This window comes from Acromyrmex echinatior, chromosome 10 (assembly GCF_024713525.1).
Source record: "Acromyrmex echinatior isolate Ae372 chromosome 10, ASM2471352v2, whole genome shotgun sequence".
In the NCBI taxonomy this organism is placed as follows: Eukaryota; Metazoa; Arthropoda; class Insecta; order Hymenoptera; family Formicidae; genus Acromyrmex; species Acromyrmex echinatior.
Genome location: NC_141861.1, coordinates 7,118,775 through 7,135,775, shown reverse-complemented (window position 1 = coordinate 7,135,775; position 17,001 = coordinate 7,118,775). Strand labels below are relative to the sequence as shown.

Genomic DNA, 17,001 nt, shown 5'->3' with positions numbered 1-17,001 from the left:
CCCTGTTACCACCCTAACAGGCTTTTAAACAAGGACGGTATATCCGCCTTGTATCCTTCATCAGCAATATCATAAGTGCGGCAATAAAACGACAAAGGTTTTACTAACGTACAAATAGTAATACTTTTTAGAAATGGACTTCCTCATCAATTTTTTCCTGTTTTCTTTTTATTTCTAAATAAATCTATCTTGTTAAATCCAGATATAATTACATATAGCAACTGCACTTTACTTATCCGAATAAATAATACGATCTTATGTGTTTTAACTCTAAATGCTTTGTTTCAAAGATACAAATTTTTATTTGAAACTTATCGTGTCCAGTGCTTTCAGCACTTGCTATTACACAATTGTCTTCGTGAAAGACTAGAGTATAACGCGAAAATACTTAAAATTTCTCATCGCTAATCTCTGCAATTTGATACCATTATCTTGTATTACGCTGTACCAGCAACACTTTCCTAGCATTATACTAAAGTGGCCAGGTTATCTTTTATATGAATACAATAAGCCGTGTTCTAACAACACATTTAACTCTAAATGTTGCCGTTTGATTCTCATTTCGTGTCTACATTTAAACGTGTCCGCAGCATTAGACGAATAAAACGTAAAACTAGACAGTCGCGTTTGGCGGAAAATTCGCGGTGCGGATATGGCTCTCTTTGCGTTCCACTGTGCGAACATCGCATGTGTGTCCGTATCACGTATGGGAGGTTGGGATCCATGAAAATGCCAAGCAGCGTGTTTAATGTAGCGATAATAGCGTAATCGGATTCCTCGCGTCGATGTTACGACGACACCGCGAATTACGAGAAGTAGTATTAGCTCGCATTTTGTGACACTGAAAACCGATTGTTTGTGCCGCTTTTGTTGCGCAACGAAACGCAGACCAGTACAGAAACGATTATAATGAACTACAATTGCAGCATTGCTTTTTATCATCCGCGACGCAAAAATAATGTATATCGCTGTCATTGTAATAAATGAGTGCACGAAAGTGTAGCCAACATATAACAGTTATCTCGTGCAAAAAAAAACGTGAAAAAATTGAGTTTTACAATGAAAAAGGTTTAAAGATTTTAATAAATATTACAGATTGTTTTAATCACTAAATAAAAATGTTTTTTTCCACGGCATATAAAAATGTCATCTTCGTGGAACTGGTAGCGACGTAGCTTTCGCGGTACAGCTTGCCATTTGTTCTACGCGATAACGACAATTTTATTATAGTTTTTACGATGCTGTCCTTGCGATGTGAACGTATCTAATCCACAAGTGCGAGATCCTGTCGCTTATTCCACCGCAAAACATAAGAGAAAGACCGACTATACGTGCACTTTGCAGTTTATCTTTCTACATTATTTGGGCATCAATGTTTTAATGTTTTCAGAAATATTTCAATATAGTCCGTCTTTGTATTTTATTCAACTTATACTCGAATGTTTGATTGTAGACTTGCTATGAAGTAAACAAAAGTGTGCCGTCATTTTACACTTTAAAATATATTGCCATTTTTTAAAGGTGTACAAAAAAACAACTGTACAAACTGCTCAACAAATAAACTTTGTGTTCAATAGGATGAATATTCTATATCTGTCAGATTCTATATTTCTTGAATTTCAATTAGGCAAAAGAAGTTTCCTGGAACATTCGGTACGATAATAAATATGGAATGTCTTTTGATCACGCAGGATGGAAAAAAAGATGACAATTTTATCGTGGTTTTTATGATATCTTATGTTTGATAGTCGGTTAAATAGAAATGTATTCCTAGTGACTATATGCTACATTTAAACGTATCTGCTTAGTGAATATAACGAATATGGCAAACTGACAAAATGTTAAATTGCCCATAATATATGTATAGTTCCAAATTCTCTCTTGAATGCAATATGATTAAATCCGTGTAATCGGATAGGCGATTAAAATAATTGGAATAAGTACATGATAGCTAGCTTTCCATTTCAATCATCAAGGATAATATTATATTCGCGATATATATCTATATGTATGTATGTGTACATATAAAACCTATCTGGAAACACACATATCCGTTCCGAAACAAATCTGGAATTTCTACGTATACAGAAGGAAAAAGATAATTTATAATATATGAACACACATTTTTAAAAAGTCAGCTATTATGGAGAACTTAATTATAAACTGGATGCTTTTTAATTAAAAATCCGAATTAAAAATATAACTTATGTTAGACTTAAAGTTGTTATATCAAAAATATTGATCGATCACGCAATTTCTGTTTGCGATCAGCCATGGCTGTAATGATATTTTTCTAAAAGCTTCAGTGGAAAACGAGTAAACCGACATTACAGGGCGACGCAAATATCACTCCATTATGGATTATACAGTTAACGATCGTTTTATTACAATTTTTACGGCACATTTCTTTCTACGCGGTCCAGAACACTGGCTCCCTTTTCCTCATCCCAAGTCCCTGCCTAAGCAAATTATATACGATCTGCTAATTGATATTCTTTATATTGTGTGATTTATTTAAAGTTACGATGCGTATTTAAGAAAAAATCTTAACAATAAATATCAAATAATTCATATAGAAAAAAGCCCAATTAAAGAATCATATAAATCATATTAATGCGATTATAACCTTAATACCAAAATAATATTCTTTACAATATTTTTATGCATTTAATATATTTCAAAAATGTTGGAAATTAAAGCAAAAGCATGTCCTGCGCGTTCATATATTAATTTTATATTTTTCATCCAATATTATCTCTGTTTAAAAGAAGTTAATTAGTCTGACAGAGTGGTTTTATCAAAATATAAAATTGTTAATTGACAGATCTTTAGAACTATAATTAAAAATACTGATCTCTTTAAAATTAAATTATTTTGTAATTAAATTTTAGTTTTATCTTTAATCAAAAATTTTTCATTTTTAAAATTTGATTTGACTCAGTAAAACGTTCAAGTTTGTTGAAATAACCTGCATAAAAAATGCATAAATATGATATGACAGTAAAAGCAAAGAAGAAAAATAGACGAAAGAATGTGCCACACTTTTTATTTTCCAATTAAATATCCATTTGATTCCAAAGAAAGTTATCCGTAAAAACAGTATCCGTAAACGAAAAAATGTAAATGATTAGATAAAATCGATGATTTTTCTAAATTTTTTATTACATGCTTCGAGCATTTCTTGCCAGTCTCAAAATAAGCAATCAGATAACATAATCGATATCAATTTGACTCAAGAAATATAATATTAATGGAAGTTATTAAATGTCATCGTATTTATCTATATTAAGACTCTAACATATGATGATGAAAATAAATCTTTACACAAGGAAGAGAAATCAGTTTTTGCTACATTACCGATTTTTACGTTCGATCGATTGTTATACATTAGAACGAAAGACGAGTATTTCAAAAAAATATTTAAATATATATATATAAAGTATATTATATATATAAAGTATATTATATATATATATATATATATATAAATATATATATATATATACCTATGACTCACATCCTTTATATATCTTTTATATATCCTTTATATAGCATACATGTGTAAAATTATTTTTACTTTGTATAACACGGCATAGGCTAAAATGGAAACGCGTTGTGCAGTCCAATTATGCAGTGTATATGTTATTCCTACGCGCAAAGCTAGTTGCCGGGTTTTGGTCGCAAAGGATGTTGTTATTATTGTCGCGGCGAGAGGAAAGAGGACGCAGGTGCGTGGATAGCGAGAGAAGCAAGCTAGTTAGATGCATTAACAGTATGCGGATAACTTTCGCTTAAAGCGCGAGTATCCATTCGTTTGCCCCAAAGTTTCTTCTTTCTGTAGAATCTGCTCGCTTCCGATTTCATAGCAAACGCGAGCTGGATCAACGAAGTCATTCAGAGGACACAAACTGAGCTCTCAGTTGAAGAGTGAAGGCTGAAAAACTTTCTAATTCCCTGTTATGCTCGTTATCTACACTTCACAATGCACAAAGAGGAAATATCATCACCAATTTGAGAGAGGCAACGGTCAACTTGGTAGGTAGACTTGAGTTACGTATAAAAAAGCTAATACGTACAAGTTTAATAAACTTTTAAATGCAGAAGTAAAAATATTCTCCAGAGATAAAAATACCACTTGAGCTATCAAACGTTATAATTAATTTATTTAAAAAAACGTTATTGAAAGGTTCCTATGAATCATATCATCTTGATAAATATTGTATATTATATATACTCTCAAAAATGTAAAGTCGAACTTGTAAAGTCTTTTTGAGAATCCATATTTGCCTATCATCGATGCTTTAACAGTTTATATATTAAGTGAGTTAATAATGTACAAGTTTATAAATAAATGTTAATAAACGTTAAAAATTAACAATAAGTAAAGAAGAAATCTTGTAGGCCTGAACAGAATCTTAATGCTTAAATAATATTTCGATGTGAATTTATATCCAGCACCGAAATCATTTTTAGTTTTTTAATGCAATCTTAAATCAAACTGGGGTAATGTCACAAATTAAATTTTATGCAATTTAATATTGTTGATACTAATATACATCTTAAAAAGTTGTAAATAATTTAATGTAAAAATATTATTTCAGTCAAGATTCAAATTTGGACTTCTCCGTGGGATGGATCCCTTAACGAATTCGATCACTGTGGATGTGATATTTGTCGCAATAAATGTAAAAAAAAAAACATTATTTCGCACGTCAAAAATGCAAAATATTAAGAATTAATATTTATTAATTACATATATTATTTTAATTACTTTTCTAAATTTTTTTTATAAAATAAAAGAAAATTTTAATATGTCTCTCTCGAATTTATGTCAATATTAAAGAGTATCGTGAACAGAACTATTACAGCGTATTTGTACAGTCTGCATGAGAGACTTCATAATACGTAAATTTATTAATAAATACTATAGGCAATAATATAAGTATTACAGAAAACGACCTTATCAATTCTAAGATTAGTTTGATATTCTATCATAAAAAAAAGCGATCATAAAAGAGATGCAACAATCAGATTCGATATAATGAAATTATAGATAATGTGATTAATCTTTGCGTAATATAAAAGAATAAAATAATAATAAATATATTTTAAACTTTATTTTAGAAAATATTTTATTGTCAAAAAATTTAAATTTAAAATAAATTTAAAACAAAAAATATTTTATTTTAAATAAAACCTATATCTTTAAAATTATGTTTCTTATTATATTTATTTAATTTATTAAAAATTACTGATTTTAGAGGAAATAAACGCGTTGCGCGCGTTTGTGGCATTTCAGTTTATTAATTTGCAATCTATCAAAGATGACCTACTTTTCCCTTAGCTATAAATTTAATTGTTTTGGACTATTTGATCAATATTGTATCTCTCATCGCGAACTCTCCAACTTAATATCCGATATGATCGAAATATTACACGATTTGTCGATCCCCAACGGGTCTTGAGAAGTTGTGCTTCTCCGAAATGCCCTTTTCGAGGCAACATGCTGAGGAACAATAGCGAATTGCAGTCGCGCTTTGGCGAAGGCAATCGCCATTGTAACTACGAATCAAATGCAAAGACACTTTACGTCCCTTGTTCCGAGTAACGACGATTCAAGAAGCCCGCCGGGTTTGACGATAGAAAATAGAACCTTCTTTGAGTTCCCTTTCCTGACTCTTCAACTTTCTAGGTACTTCAAAGAATCGGTCGTCATGGAAGTTAAAGATGATAAGTATATATTTTTAGAACTCAATGGTAAAGTTTACTTTAAAAGCATGACATTTATTATGTAAACTATGAACGAGATATATAAGTCTAAAGGCTAAGCATATAATCTTTATAACACCTAAATTATTTATATAATGATGATTTATTTTATTTTAAAATAATATTATTATTTACAAAATAACAAATTATTTGTATGACATATAAAGACATTTTTTATTTATTAATAAAAAAAAATATATAAAATAAATAAATTTGATTCTGTAGAATATGTATACATTATTATCAAAAATAAAATAAAAATAAAATCATGTTAAAAACTGTTTTACTGATTTAATAAAAAAGTAGTTATATAAAAAAACATTATTTTTATTCTTAATAGTCATATAAAATCGATATAAGTTTAAAGTTCGCTATATTTGAATTATTTGAATGCCAAACAAATTCATCAAGAATCATATTTGTTTAAATGTATCAGAAAAGTCAAATTATTTTGAGAATAAGATAGATATTCTTTGTGAGTTAATAGTTATTTCAAGTTATTTTATATTTAAAAAAACAAGACAATTTATCGTCCTTTTTGCACACTCGAAATCCTATAAATGTCAATATTTAATCGACAAATAGTAGAGGAATAGTGGATTCCATCGTTTAAACGTGATTGTGGTTTTCTCATTCCACAAATATGTATGTACATAAATAATCCTATTTATGTAACAATCATTATCCATTTACTTACTACAATATTTAAGTATCAAACATTTTCAAAATATGTTTTTTTAACCGTAATATTGCATCCGTAGAAATCTCAGAAATAGATTGGACTTTTATATCGATTGTCGTTCCATTAAAAAATACATTTTCTACAATAACAGAATTAAATTACTGAACATTAAATACAAATGTAGGTATAAAAATCGTAATATCAAAAATATTAAAAACTTTAACTTTATATTGTAACTATACAATTTTAATTTTATATACGCGTGTCACGATATATATACTTTCGAATATCTATATCAATGGTTTTTAAACGATATTGTCCCCTAGGGGTAGATGGGATAACTTTCTGAAAAAGGAAAAAAGAAAAAAGGAGGATAGAGAATCAAGAGGATGACAGAAAATCGCTAGTATCATTGGGGAAAATTTTTCAATCTCGTTAGGCAGATTAAAGTTTAATTTTCTAATACATTTTACATTATAGTACAATTTGTTGAAAGTTCAGACAAACTTTAAACTAGAAAAAGTTTTATTATAATTTAAATAATAATATTTTTATATTTTTATATTTTTATATTTTTATAATTTTTTTAAATTTACAATTTTTTATTTATACTTTATTTTATTTCTAGAGAAATGTTTTCTTAATAAATTGCAAATTGCTATTTTAAATAATGTTTTCAATCTGCATTTATCAATTATGGATTCTTATTTATTATAGATTGAATATTTTTATAGAATAGAAAGGAAAAAGAGAGATAGAAGATATAATTCAAAAAAGCTTTAAACTCGTTGACGTTTTTAAAAAGAACTATGATTTATATCATTAAATATTTCCTAAATTTTTTCTTGATTTTTCCGTTAAATGCGCTTACGACATGTGTTTACATAAATGCGCTTAGAGCTTACTCTTAACGATATTGCACGTATACAACATGCGTGTTTACCCAGCTACTCCGCATTTTCCATTAATGAATCTCCTCACGTGCTCCGTGTACAACTTAAAATGTTATGACTTCATAGCGAGGACTATTTCGCTAAAATGTATGTACCATTTTAAACGTGCAGCTTTAGAAGACTATGTGCCGGGAATATTTTTCCTTTAATGTCGAATGTACTGTAAAATTCGCTTGAAAAGATATAATTACATTCAAACAAGCTTATTGTATGGAATTATCAATATTTTACCACACAATATCTTTCTTATAAAATTAAAAAATAATATTTCTAAGGATTTTATTATAAGAAAAATTGTGATAATAGTTTATAGCTAAATAATAAATCTTGATTTACTTAACAATTGTTTAACTACTATGTAATCAGTATTGAACATATCTAGGTAAAAATATCCAGATACTGTAGTTGTATCTAGATGCACATTATCTAGATCCTTATAGACAAAGATACTTGTATTTGTACCCGGGTACTCTTTTGTATCTTTTAAGTTTAGGTTCTTTTATATAGATATAAGGTATTTATTTATTCATTTATTTTTTATGTCATTAGAAACTTAATTTTTAATTATTATATATTCGTTTTTTTTCTAATTCTCAACTTTGCAAAAGTGCTTTTATTTGCATCACCGTCTAGGTAATTTTAATTCTTATTATTTAATGAATACTGGCAACTAAAAAAATCTCATAGGAAGAAAGCAAACTAGTCACGTAATGCAGTTTCCTCTGATTGATCCCAAGCACCAAAGCTCTATTATGGATGCAGGAAAAGTCGCAATTTGTTACGTTAATAAGTTAGTATTGTTTTGTAGTCTCTATATTTTTAGCATTACAAATTGGAAATTAAGTTGAAACTAAGTTTTTTTAGTCTTTACATTTTTACCATTATAAGTTGGAAATTAAACTGAAACTAAGTTTTTGTTACTTTTTCATATTTTTATTAAAGAACTTTTAAATTGTCACTTCGAATAAAGGTCAAGCAAACAGCTTTAAAGATTCAAATAAAAATCAAAAATAAAGTATGTTATAAAATACACGATAGTCCATCGCGCTGGCACATGTACAAATTATTATAATTTTCATTATCTAAACTTTTTTGTATGTATTACAGAAGTAGAAGTTTCATACAAAATAAACTTATTTAAGCTCGTTTTCCTTTTTTCGTTTTATCATTATTTGTTGTTAAAAATATCTAAAAAGTATCTAAATTTTTCAGATACTTTTATGCTGTACCTGTATCTACATCCAAGTAATTTTTAAAATATATCAATACTTATATATACATAAATAAATACTTTTCCCACAAAATATCTATACTTATATCTAAACACCTTTCAAACTGTATCTGTTGCAATACTATATATTTTAACTGTATAAAATAATAAATGTTTAATATATAAAAAAATTCTATTATTTCAATTTAAATTAAAAATTTCAATGTATTACTTGAAATTTCTTAAAAAACTTTAATTTACTGCTTCTTAACATAAGGATTTCTTTGTGTAATTTTCTTTCCGTGATCAAATAGCAATTGTTATAAAAAATTTAATATCTACTAAAAATAGCGATTAATTAATATTTTAAGTGTTAAAAAAACTAAATATAACAATGCTTTTAATATTTTAAATATTAAAAGTATTGTTATATTTAGTGCTTTTAATACTCAAAATAACTTTCAATTCAACTAGTAAATTGGATTTCGATAAGAGTATTAAAATAAAAGAGCAGGATATATTAAACAACATTCTATGTCGTATTGTTATTCAATGGAGAAATGTAGAGCAGTTAGCTTTGTTTCCAAGCAACGATATCAGCGATAGTGTTTCTGTCCATCGAAACTATAGCACTACATGTCCAATCGCAATCCGATACTCTGAAAGCGAGTAATGCCCTTTCGCTACCACAGTGCTCTTTAATGCTATCACAATTTCTTCGACATGTAATAAACATATAGACATGTAATCAGCCTTTTCAAAAGACGAATAAATTACTTTTTTATACGGAAGTATAAATAATTTATGTCCATTATATTATATAAAATCCATTTGATTATAAAATAATTTTATTTAAATATGTAATCTATCCCTATTTTCTCTCTTTTTGCGCGTCTTATTTATTCATATGTTATTTCATTAGGAATTCGAAATTATTATTATTAATATTAGATACATTAATGTTAAGTTGAAGTATGATTTCTCACGCGGGCATCACAATGTTGATCTATAAATCTTTGGATCTCTATCTGCTTAACAGTACAATTATCGTGTTTGAATGCACAGTGCATTGTGTGGATTTTGCGTGCGTACGTGTGTGGACGGCTTTAATCGACCGATTTCGCGAATACAGGCAGCGTCGGTCAAAGTTAGGAACCGGTTAACCCACCTGACCGGGGGGCATTACTGTTGCACTAGTGTGGTTGGTGTCTTTGACTCGCCCCCGAAACCGTAACCCGTCGGCGCAATCCCTAACCGTGCATGCAAACACCATCCCCTTCCGTTAAGATTAGCGGTCGTAGGAGGGAATGCTTTCTCTCTTTCTCTCCTCTCTCTCTCTCTCTCTCTCTCTCTCTCTCTCTCTCTCTCTCTCTCTTGTTCTCCTTCTCCCTCTCTTTCTAACTCACGTATCGCGTGTGTTTCGAGCAGAACGGAGCGCGTCGGTGTACACACATGGATATGAACGCGAGAGGACAGGAGCACGCGCTCGAAGCAACAACCTGTGTGCGGCGTGAATATTAGATTTCACACTTCGTGAAGATGTCGCGCTATAATAGCACGTAATAGCGCGTGCACGAAGAGGAGATAAAGCCCCACGGAAATGGTTCGCCAATCTTCACTGCATTGTTTCGAGATGCAACACATACTTGATCGAAATATGTAATTGCGATAGAAGAACTTTGTAAACAAAATAGCGTTTGTTGGATGTAGCTATTTTAAGCAATTTGGAAATAAATCTCCATCTCTATATTATTGTATAAATATATTTGTTTAAGAAGGACATACTGTTAAAAAAAAAATTTATTCTAGATGAAATCTTTAGAATTGATATTGACTATTTTAAATGAATCACATAACTGTTCAATAGACAAATTCTCTTCGAAGTACATTTTCTAAAGATTTTTTTCGCGATGTCGTAAAATTGGCGTAGCAGGATTTTAAGTAAATTTAGGTGAAAGAGTTAAAAAATAGCGTTTTTGGTCTTTTTTGAACGATTTTTACAACAAAATAAAAGTTTGTTTCTAACTAAAGTTTGTAACATCTCAAAATATAATTTCAGAGCTTTCAAATAAATTTTAGTTTATGACCGTATTTATTTTTATCAGTTATGACTGTTTGAATATTAGACTTATTTCTATACTGTATATAATTATATAGTAATTATATAGTTCAATAAAAATCACTTTTTTCTCTTTGAAGTATCATAATATATATCCTGAACATTTGTTTGTGTTAAACAGAATGTTGTCGTCAAAATTTATGCAGCATATCAGGATTTTTAATTCGGGGATGAAATAAATTAAAAACCACTCCAATTCATTAAAAATTCTGATATGCTACGCAAATTCTGACGGCATCGTGTTCAGCGCGAAAAAATCTTTGGAAAATGTACTATCGCACTTCGGAGAAAAACAAGTATTTTTTTTTGTAGTGTGATTAATTCAGAAATTATAATTTGACATTTAGAATGGCTGATAAAAAACTTATTAGAATTTCTTTATCAATATGTAACTCCTATAAATTAAGGTTAAGCTTAAAGTAGTTCAACGGATTATTTTCTCAACAGATTAGTTTTTAATCGCTATTTTCAAGGAATATCAGAGATTCACTTTAATATGTATTACTAGGTTGCAGATTTTATAGATAGGCGCGGTTAAGTCAAGTTTTTCGAGTGAGCTGAAATCCTATTATCCTCGCGCTCGACGATCAACATGAGGCGCTGTTGGAATAAGGCGCGGTATCGAAGATACGCGAAGTTCAGCTAATTTTAGTTTAAAGCTACCATAAGCTCGACGACTGCACGTAGAGCCCTATGTAATCTCGTTGTTAATCGGTTGCGTGTATTAAATCCAAACGCCGACTGGATTAAAGTTCTAACACGTACGAAGGACTGCCATGACTTGGTGCAATTCACCGACAAAATAATGTCCAGCAAGTACGAAATAACAAAAGCCGAAGAATGGCACGTCAATCTTAAAAGAGCGTAACACATTGACTTATATAAATATAAAATATGCTCACTTTTTAATGTAAAAAGAGAAGAGTAAAAGAAATAAATGTCACAATTAAAAATAATAATTCTATTTAAATAATCAAATATCTCTAAAGCAATACAAATTATTTAGACAAGAAATAAATTAAATAATATGTTTCCTACAAAAAACGTTCTACATTTACATTCTTCATTGCAGTATGGATTCGAAATCTTCATAATATACACAATTATAAACATAAAGATCTAATAAACACTCTCATCTCTTATATTCATTGAAGATGATACACAAATTTAAGTTAAATGGAAATCTTTTGTTATTAAAATATGCAGATATTTTAGACATGCTTTTATCTTTTCAATTTTTATTTTAGATTACTCTACTAAATTTTGTTTGTGGCGTTATCTTTCGAATAACGTAAACAGTAAATTCTAAAATCGATATACAAACACTGCCGGCATCTCCTTTTCGCCAAGAATCCGAAGAGAATTGTATATTGACTGTCGATATTATTACTGTCTGTTGATATATCTTGAAATCATAATTTAAATATAAAAAAATTATAAATATACAATCACGATATATAATACTACCTAATCTCAATTTCAATTTAGTTATAAATTAACGTCTAAAATAGCATTTTCATCTTTACCGACGAATGTTATGTTCGCAAAACTTTATGATTAATTTCCATAAAATATTGTATTGACTTTCTACATCATTTTACTAATGCAGTTTAATGCGGATTTTAATTATCTTTTTTACTTATTATAACGATTTAATTGTAGACTCAGGAAGATTATATAAATTAAATCGAAACGTTCCACATTTTATATATCATCGAAAAACTAATTACTATCCATCATGAGACTCTAAATATATAATAAACTAATTTTAATTTGAGATCCATTTATTTGCTTTTAATTAATCTTATTTCTATTTGATTTTTGCTTAGCATAAATTAGAACTAGAGACTGGAGATTCCATAAAATAACAGAAGGATAATAGAATAAATTATTTGTTGACATAATCAATATTTAATTTGTTCCTTATTATTTTCCCGATTATAAAGCAATTTACCGTGTTTCATTATCGTAATATTCTAAAGATAATTATATTATTATATTTTTGTTAGCATTGAAATATATTGTAAAATCTGTTTTACAAATTGACAATATTGCTATCAATCAAATAATACAGAGTATAAATGATGCAAAAATAAATAGTAATTATATTGTCAAAGAAATTCATTTCTTAATTTCCTGTGTCAAATTATATTAAACAGTTTTCTATCTGTCTATAGAATTGTTATATGCAAGTGCATAATAATTCTGAGAAATAATAACAATAAAAGAGGAGAGAAAAAGAAAGAGAAAAATATGAATTGCACATTTATTTCTGCGGTTTTATCCGCGAATTGTTTTATCATTTCTATAAATACATTGTTACGACATAGTAAGAATTATTTATTTTGTAATAAATACATGATATAATAATTTATTGTGATGATTATGAATGTAGGTCCATCTTCGACGAAACAGTGTAGGTATGACACGAAGTGTTATTTCAACAAAATTGTTTTGAATTATTTATCCATTTATTAATAAGTCTTCCAAAATGATTGATCATTCTATTAATTTCAGTACGATGCTAAAAATCATATGATCAATAGAATGTATTAAATCTTCATTTTGATAATTTTGTATTCTCTTAGAATATTTAAACTCTCTTCATTATTAATGTAATGTATATGCACAATGATATAATAATCGTTATGAAATCATAACGTAGTTACCAGGTTAAATATCTTACTTTCTTTTTCCAATAAAATTTTCAATATTGATAATGTGCTTTACACTTCTTTAATCCCATTTAATAAAAAAATTCATGAAATTTATATGTAATATTAATGGCGACGATATATTCAAATATATTTTTAATATTATCGCGAATAAAGTATTACATCTTAGATTCCAATTTTCAGCTTTTTATTTGACGTCAAGCACTTGCGACAATCTCTTCAGGATGATATCAGGGATTCGTTTTTCTGTCAGATTTGCCGTCCCGGGAAGTCGTTGATGTACTTGAGCTTTCTCCGCTAGATTATTCCTCTTTGTGGTTGGCAGAGTATACGACTCTGTGGCGAATAAGTGAGATATTGGAAGTGCCTTTTCGTTTAGATTCTCGGTACCGGGAAGCTGCCCGTAGATCACTTCCGCATTATTATCCAGATGAGGATCATGACTCACGTGGGGCGCATGAGGAGCCGCCAGTGCCCCGTAAACACCAAGGAAAAGTACCAGAAACTGCATCAAAAGCATTTGAATGCAACGCAGTTGCATTGGTGCATGTATGTTATGCGAGATTTTCATAGCATAGAAAACAATTATGTAAATAAGCATAAGCTTTCTGTTATCAATTAAAATTAATATCCTAAAAGTATCACTCTTAACAACTATAAAAACTACCTCTAAATTTTAAAGCATGTTTGAAGTATACATAAGCATTTATAAGTGAACCTCCACTTTATGGACTGATAGAGGTTCCAAATTTTTTAACCTACAATTTAGGACTTTGTAATATTAATCGTACAGATTGCACAACCAAATTGTACAAATTAAAAATTTTTGCTTCAAGTTGAAATCATTCCTATGGTTGAGGATTAATTTTAATTGCAAATATATTAAGAATTTTAAGCACGACCGTATATGTGAATACAAATACGATAAAGAATGCTAAGACCGGTCAAATTTTTTGAATGTTACAAATAATAAATTATATATTCTTTTATTAAATCAATTTATTCCAGATATAACTGCGACCCCAGACCCCAGATAATCTTACTTTCTTTCTTTCTTTCTTTCTAATTTCATTTGGGGAGGATTATTAGCGTTTCAGAATGATTGTGTTGAATCGAATGTTATCGGCTCGCAATTATATCTGAAATAAATTAATTTAATACAAGAATATATAATGTATTATTTGTAACATCCAAAAAATTTGACCGGTCTTGGCGTTCTTTATCGTATTTAATTGCAAGTTTGTTAATAACGGAAACCAATTCTTTATATAAATTTTAAGTTCCAATATTTTTTTTATTGTAATTGATAAAATTGAATAAAACGCTTTTGGCAATTTTATCGTCTCTAATGGAATTAAGTAACAAAATAATATTGTTCATTTAAACTAACATAAATTTAAATTTAAAAAATCTTATTTTATAATAAGATATTAAATTAACGCAAAATGTCTAGATTTCAAAATTGTTTACACTGCCCTCGTTTAGTTAATGATGCGCGAAAAAAAACAGGAAGTTCTACCAAAAAAAAAATCACACATGCGAAATTTATTTTTTTAACGTAGTGCATACACGGGATTTACGCAAAATTAATTCAAAAGTCACCGGGGATTTGCGCGGAGATAAATGTCTCGCTTGGCGACGCAACTGCTAATTTATTACTTTTTATTTCGTCACGGAAATACATAAAATTGCGCGATTTCATCAACAGTGTGGTGGAAATCACCTGGATAGTGAATTCGTCAGGGAATCTCCTATGAAAATTTAAAGCGAACGACGATTTGACGCGACACTTGCAAGTAGGTAGATAGAAATACGTATGAGATCTCCCACACCCTTGCTATTTCATATAGACACGATCTCGGGCTCCACTTCACTTGACCCAAATCGCGACCAGGTTAAAGGATAACCTACTTTCTCGCGATTGACTCTAGAAATTCTTCGAACAAGACAAAGTTATTTTTGTATTGAATGAAAAAGATTTTCTCTGATTGCGAGAACAGATTGTCGAAAAAAGTATTCACATCTCGGTAAAATCAATTGCTAATTTTAATGTCCAAAGAATCATTTCACACGTACAATTTTTTCACTGTCTGCAATTTATATTATACTTAATTTAATACGTTTCTTTAATCTTTATAAAAATATTAATACATTTTTATTTGCATTTATACATTCATAATTTAACATGATAAGTTGTAAATAATATTCTTATTTTGTTTTTAAGTTAAACTTTCTAGAATAAAAGTTAAAATACATTTAAGAGAATTCAATTTTTTTTTTAATTTATATTTTCAATTTATCGTAAATATTTTATCGATAAGATCATTTTAAAACAAATTCTAATTCTCCGAAATAAATATTTTAATAATATTTTATAAATAATTTTATCCGAATTTTTCTCGATTAATCATTATCAACTTCTTCAAGCATCTTTATCGCAATACTTTTTTAAAAATATAACATTATTAATTATTAATGATCTAATCGTACATTGTCAATTATCTTTGATTAACTTCTCCTTTGCTTTCAGCGACAGATTTATAATTAAATTTCAATAATTAAAATTAGGCAAACGGAGAACCTTCGCCTACACAATCACGTTAATTTTAATCATGAAATCCAATTACAAATGTTGTTATTAATAGTGAAGCAAAAACAACTAATTAAGCAAAAATAACTAATTAAAAATTAAAGGATTGCTAGACGTTCTCTTCTCGAAAATATTTTAAAAAAAAAGAAAGTTTAACAATAATAAAATTGAAATAAAGATATAAAAGTATAAATTGTTATAAAGGTATGCGTCTATATCCACATCAGGTTCTGATTGACTTTTGACTTTTTATGATTTAATATAAAAGAAGCCCTTTTTACTTTCTTCAAATTTCATTAAGGACGAGAGTAATATCCTTACATAAAAACTTAATAATAACTTCGAAATGCAATAATGGATCATTATGGCATAATCAGTTACGTCATCGCGACAAAGGTCAAAAGCAATTTAATGCTGAAGTATTTAGTCGAGCATTCTAGCATTCTAATCGAATCAATTGTCAAGATAAACTTTTACACACGACACTTTTTATATTATAAATCTTGCATAACTCCCATTGCATGAATAACCCATTTCGTCAAATTTCACATTCGATCCAAGGAAAGTTAAGACATGGGAATTTTGACGAGGAAATTTTCACTTTTTTCGAAGAATGACGCGATTAATCAGCTGATATGTGAATTATGCGTCACTATCACGGAAAACACGTTACGCGTTTTTTTTTTTTTAATATTTCTTGTCACAGCATTTCTGATTTCCTCTTACCTCGATCATGTTCGCTCGATGCGCAGCGCCCAACTATCCGCGAGGCTGCCACGATGACACTTTTATATGAGTATACGTGTACATGCGTGTGAGCACCGGTCTTACCGCAATGAATCGACGTTTTATTTTCGTGAGTCAAACGATGGCAATCCCCAGAGGCAAAATTTCTTTTTGAATTATTTTTTCTTTTCTTTCTACTAAAGTTGTCTCAACAACCGTCAACCTCCGCTTCTATTTGCAATGGCGTAGATTTCTAGTTCTTTCAGATTTTTTTTTA

At 28.9% G+C, this 17,001-nt stretch overlaps 2 protein-coding genes across 2 annotated transcripts in view; both read right to left on the bottom strand.

Annotated features, from left to right (window-relative positions):
• Positions 1 to 17,001, bottom strand: part of Rh5 (Rhodopsin 5) — a 273,046-nt gene that overhangs the window by 225,842 nt on the left and 30,203 nt on the right. The gene's annotated exons all lie outside the window — the stretch shown is intronic.
• LOC105150414 (uncharacterized) lies at positions 12,986 to 16,839 on the bottom strand. Its single transcript, XM_011063464.2, has 2 exons — positions 16,725 to 16,839; positions 12,986 to 13,913 (listed from the first exon to the last, which is right to left on the bottom strand). Exons 1-2 carry the CDS (start codon positions 16,731 to 16,733, stop codon positions 13,596 to 13,598), a joined length of 327 nt encoding a protein of 108 aa, XP_011061766.1. The 5' UTR covers positions 16,734 to 16,839; the 3' UTR covers positions 12,986 to 13,595.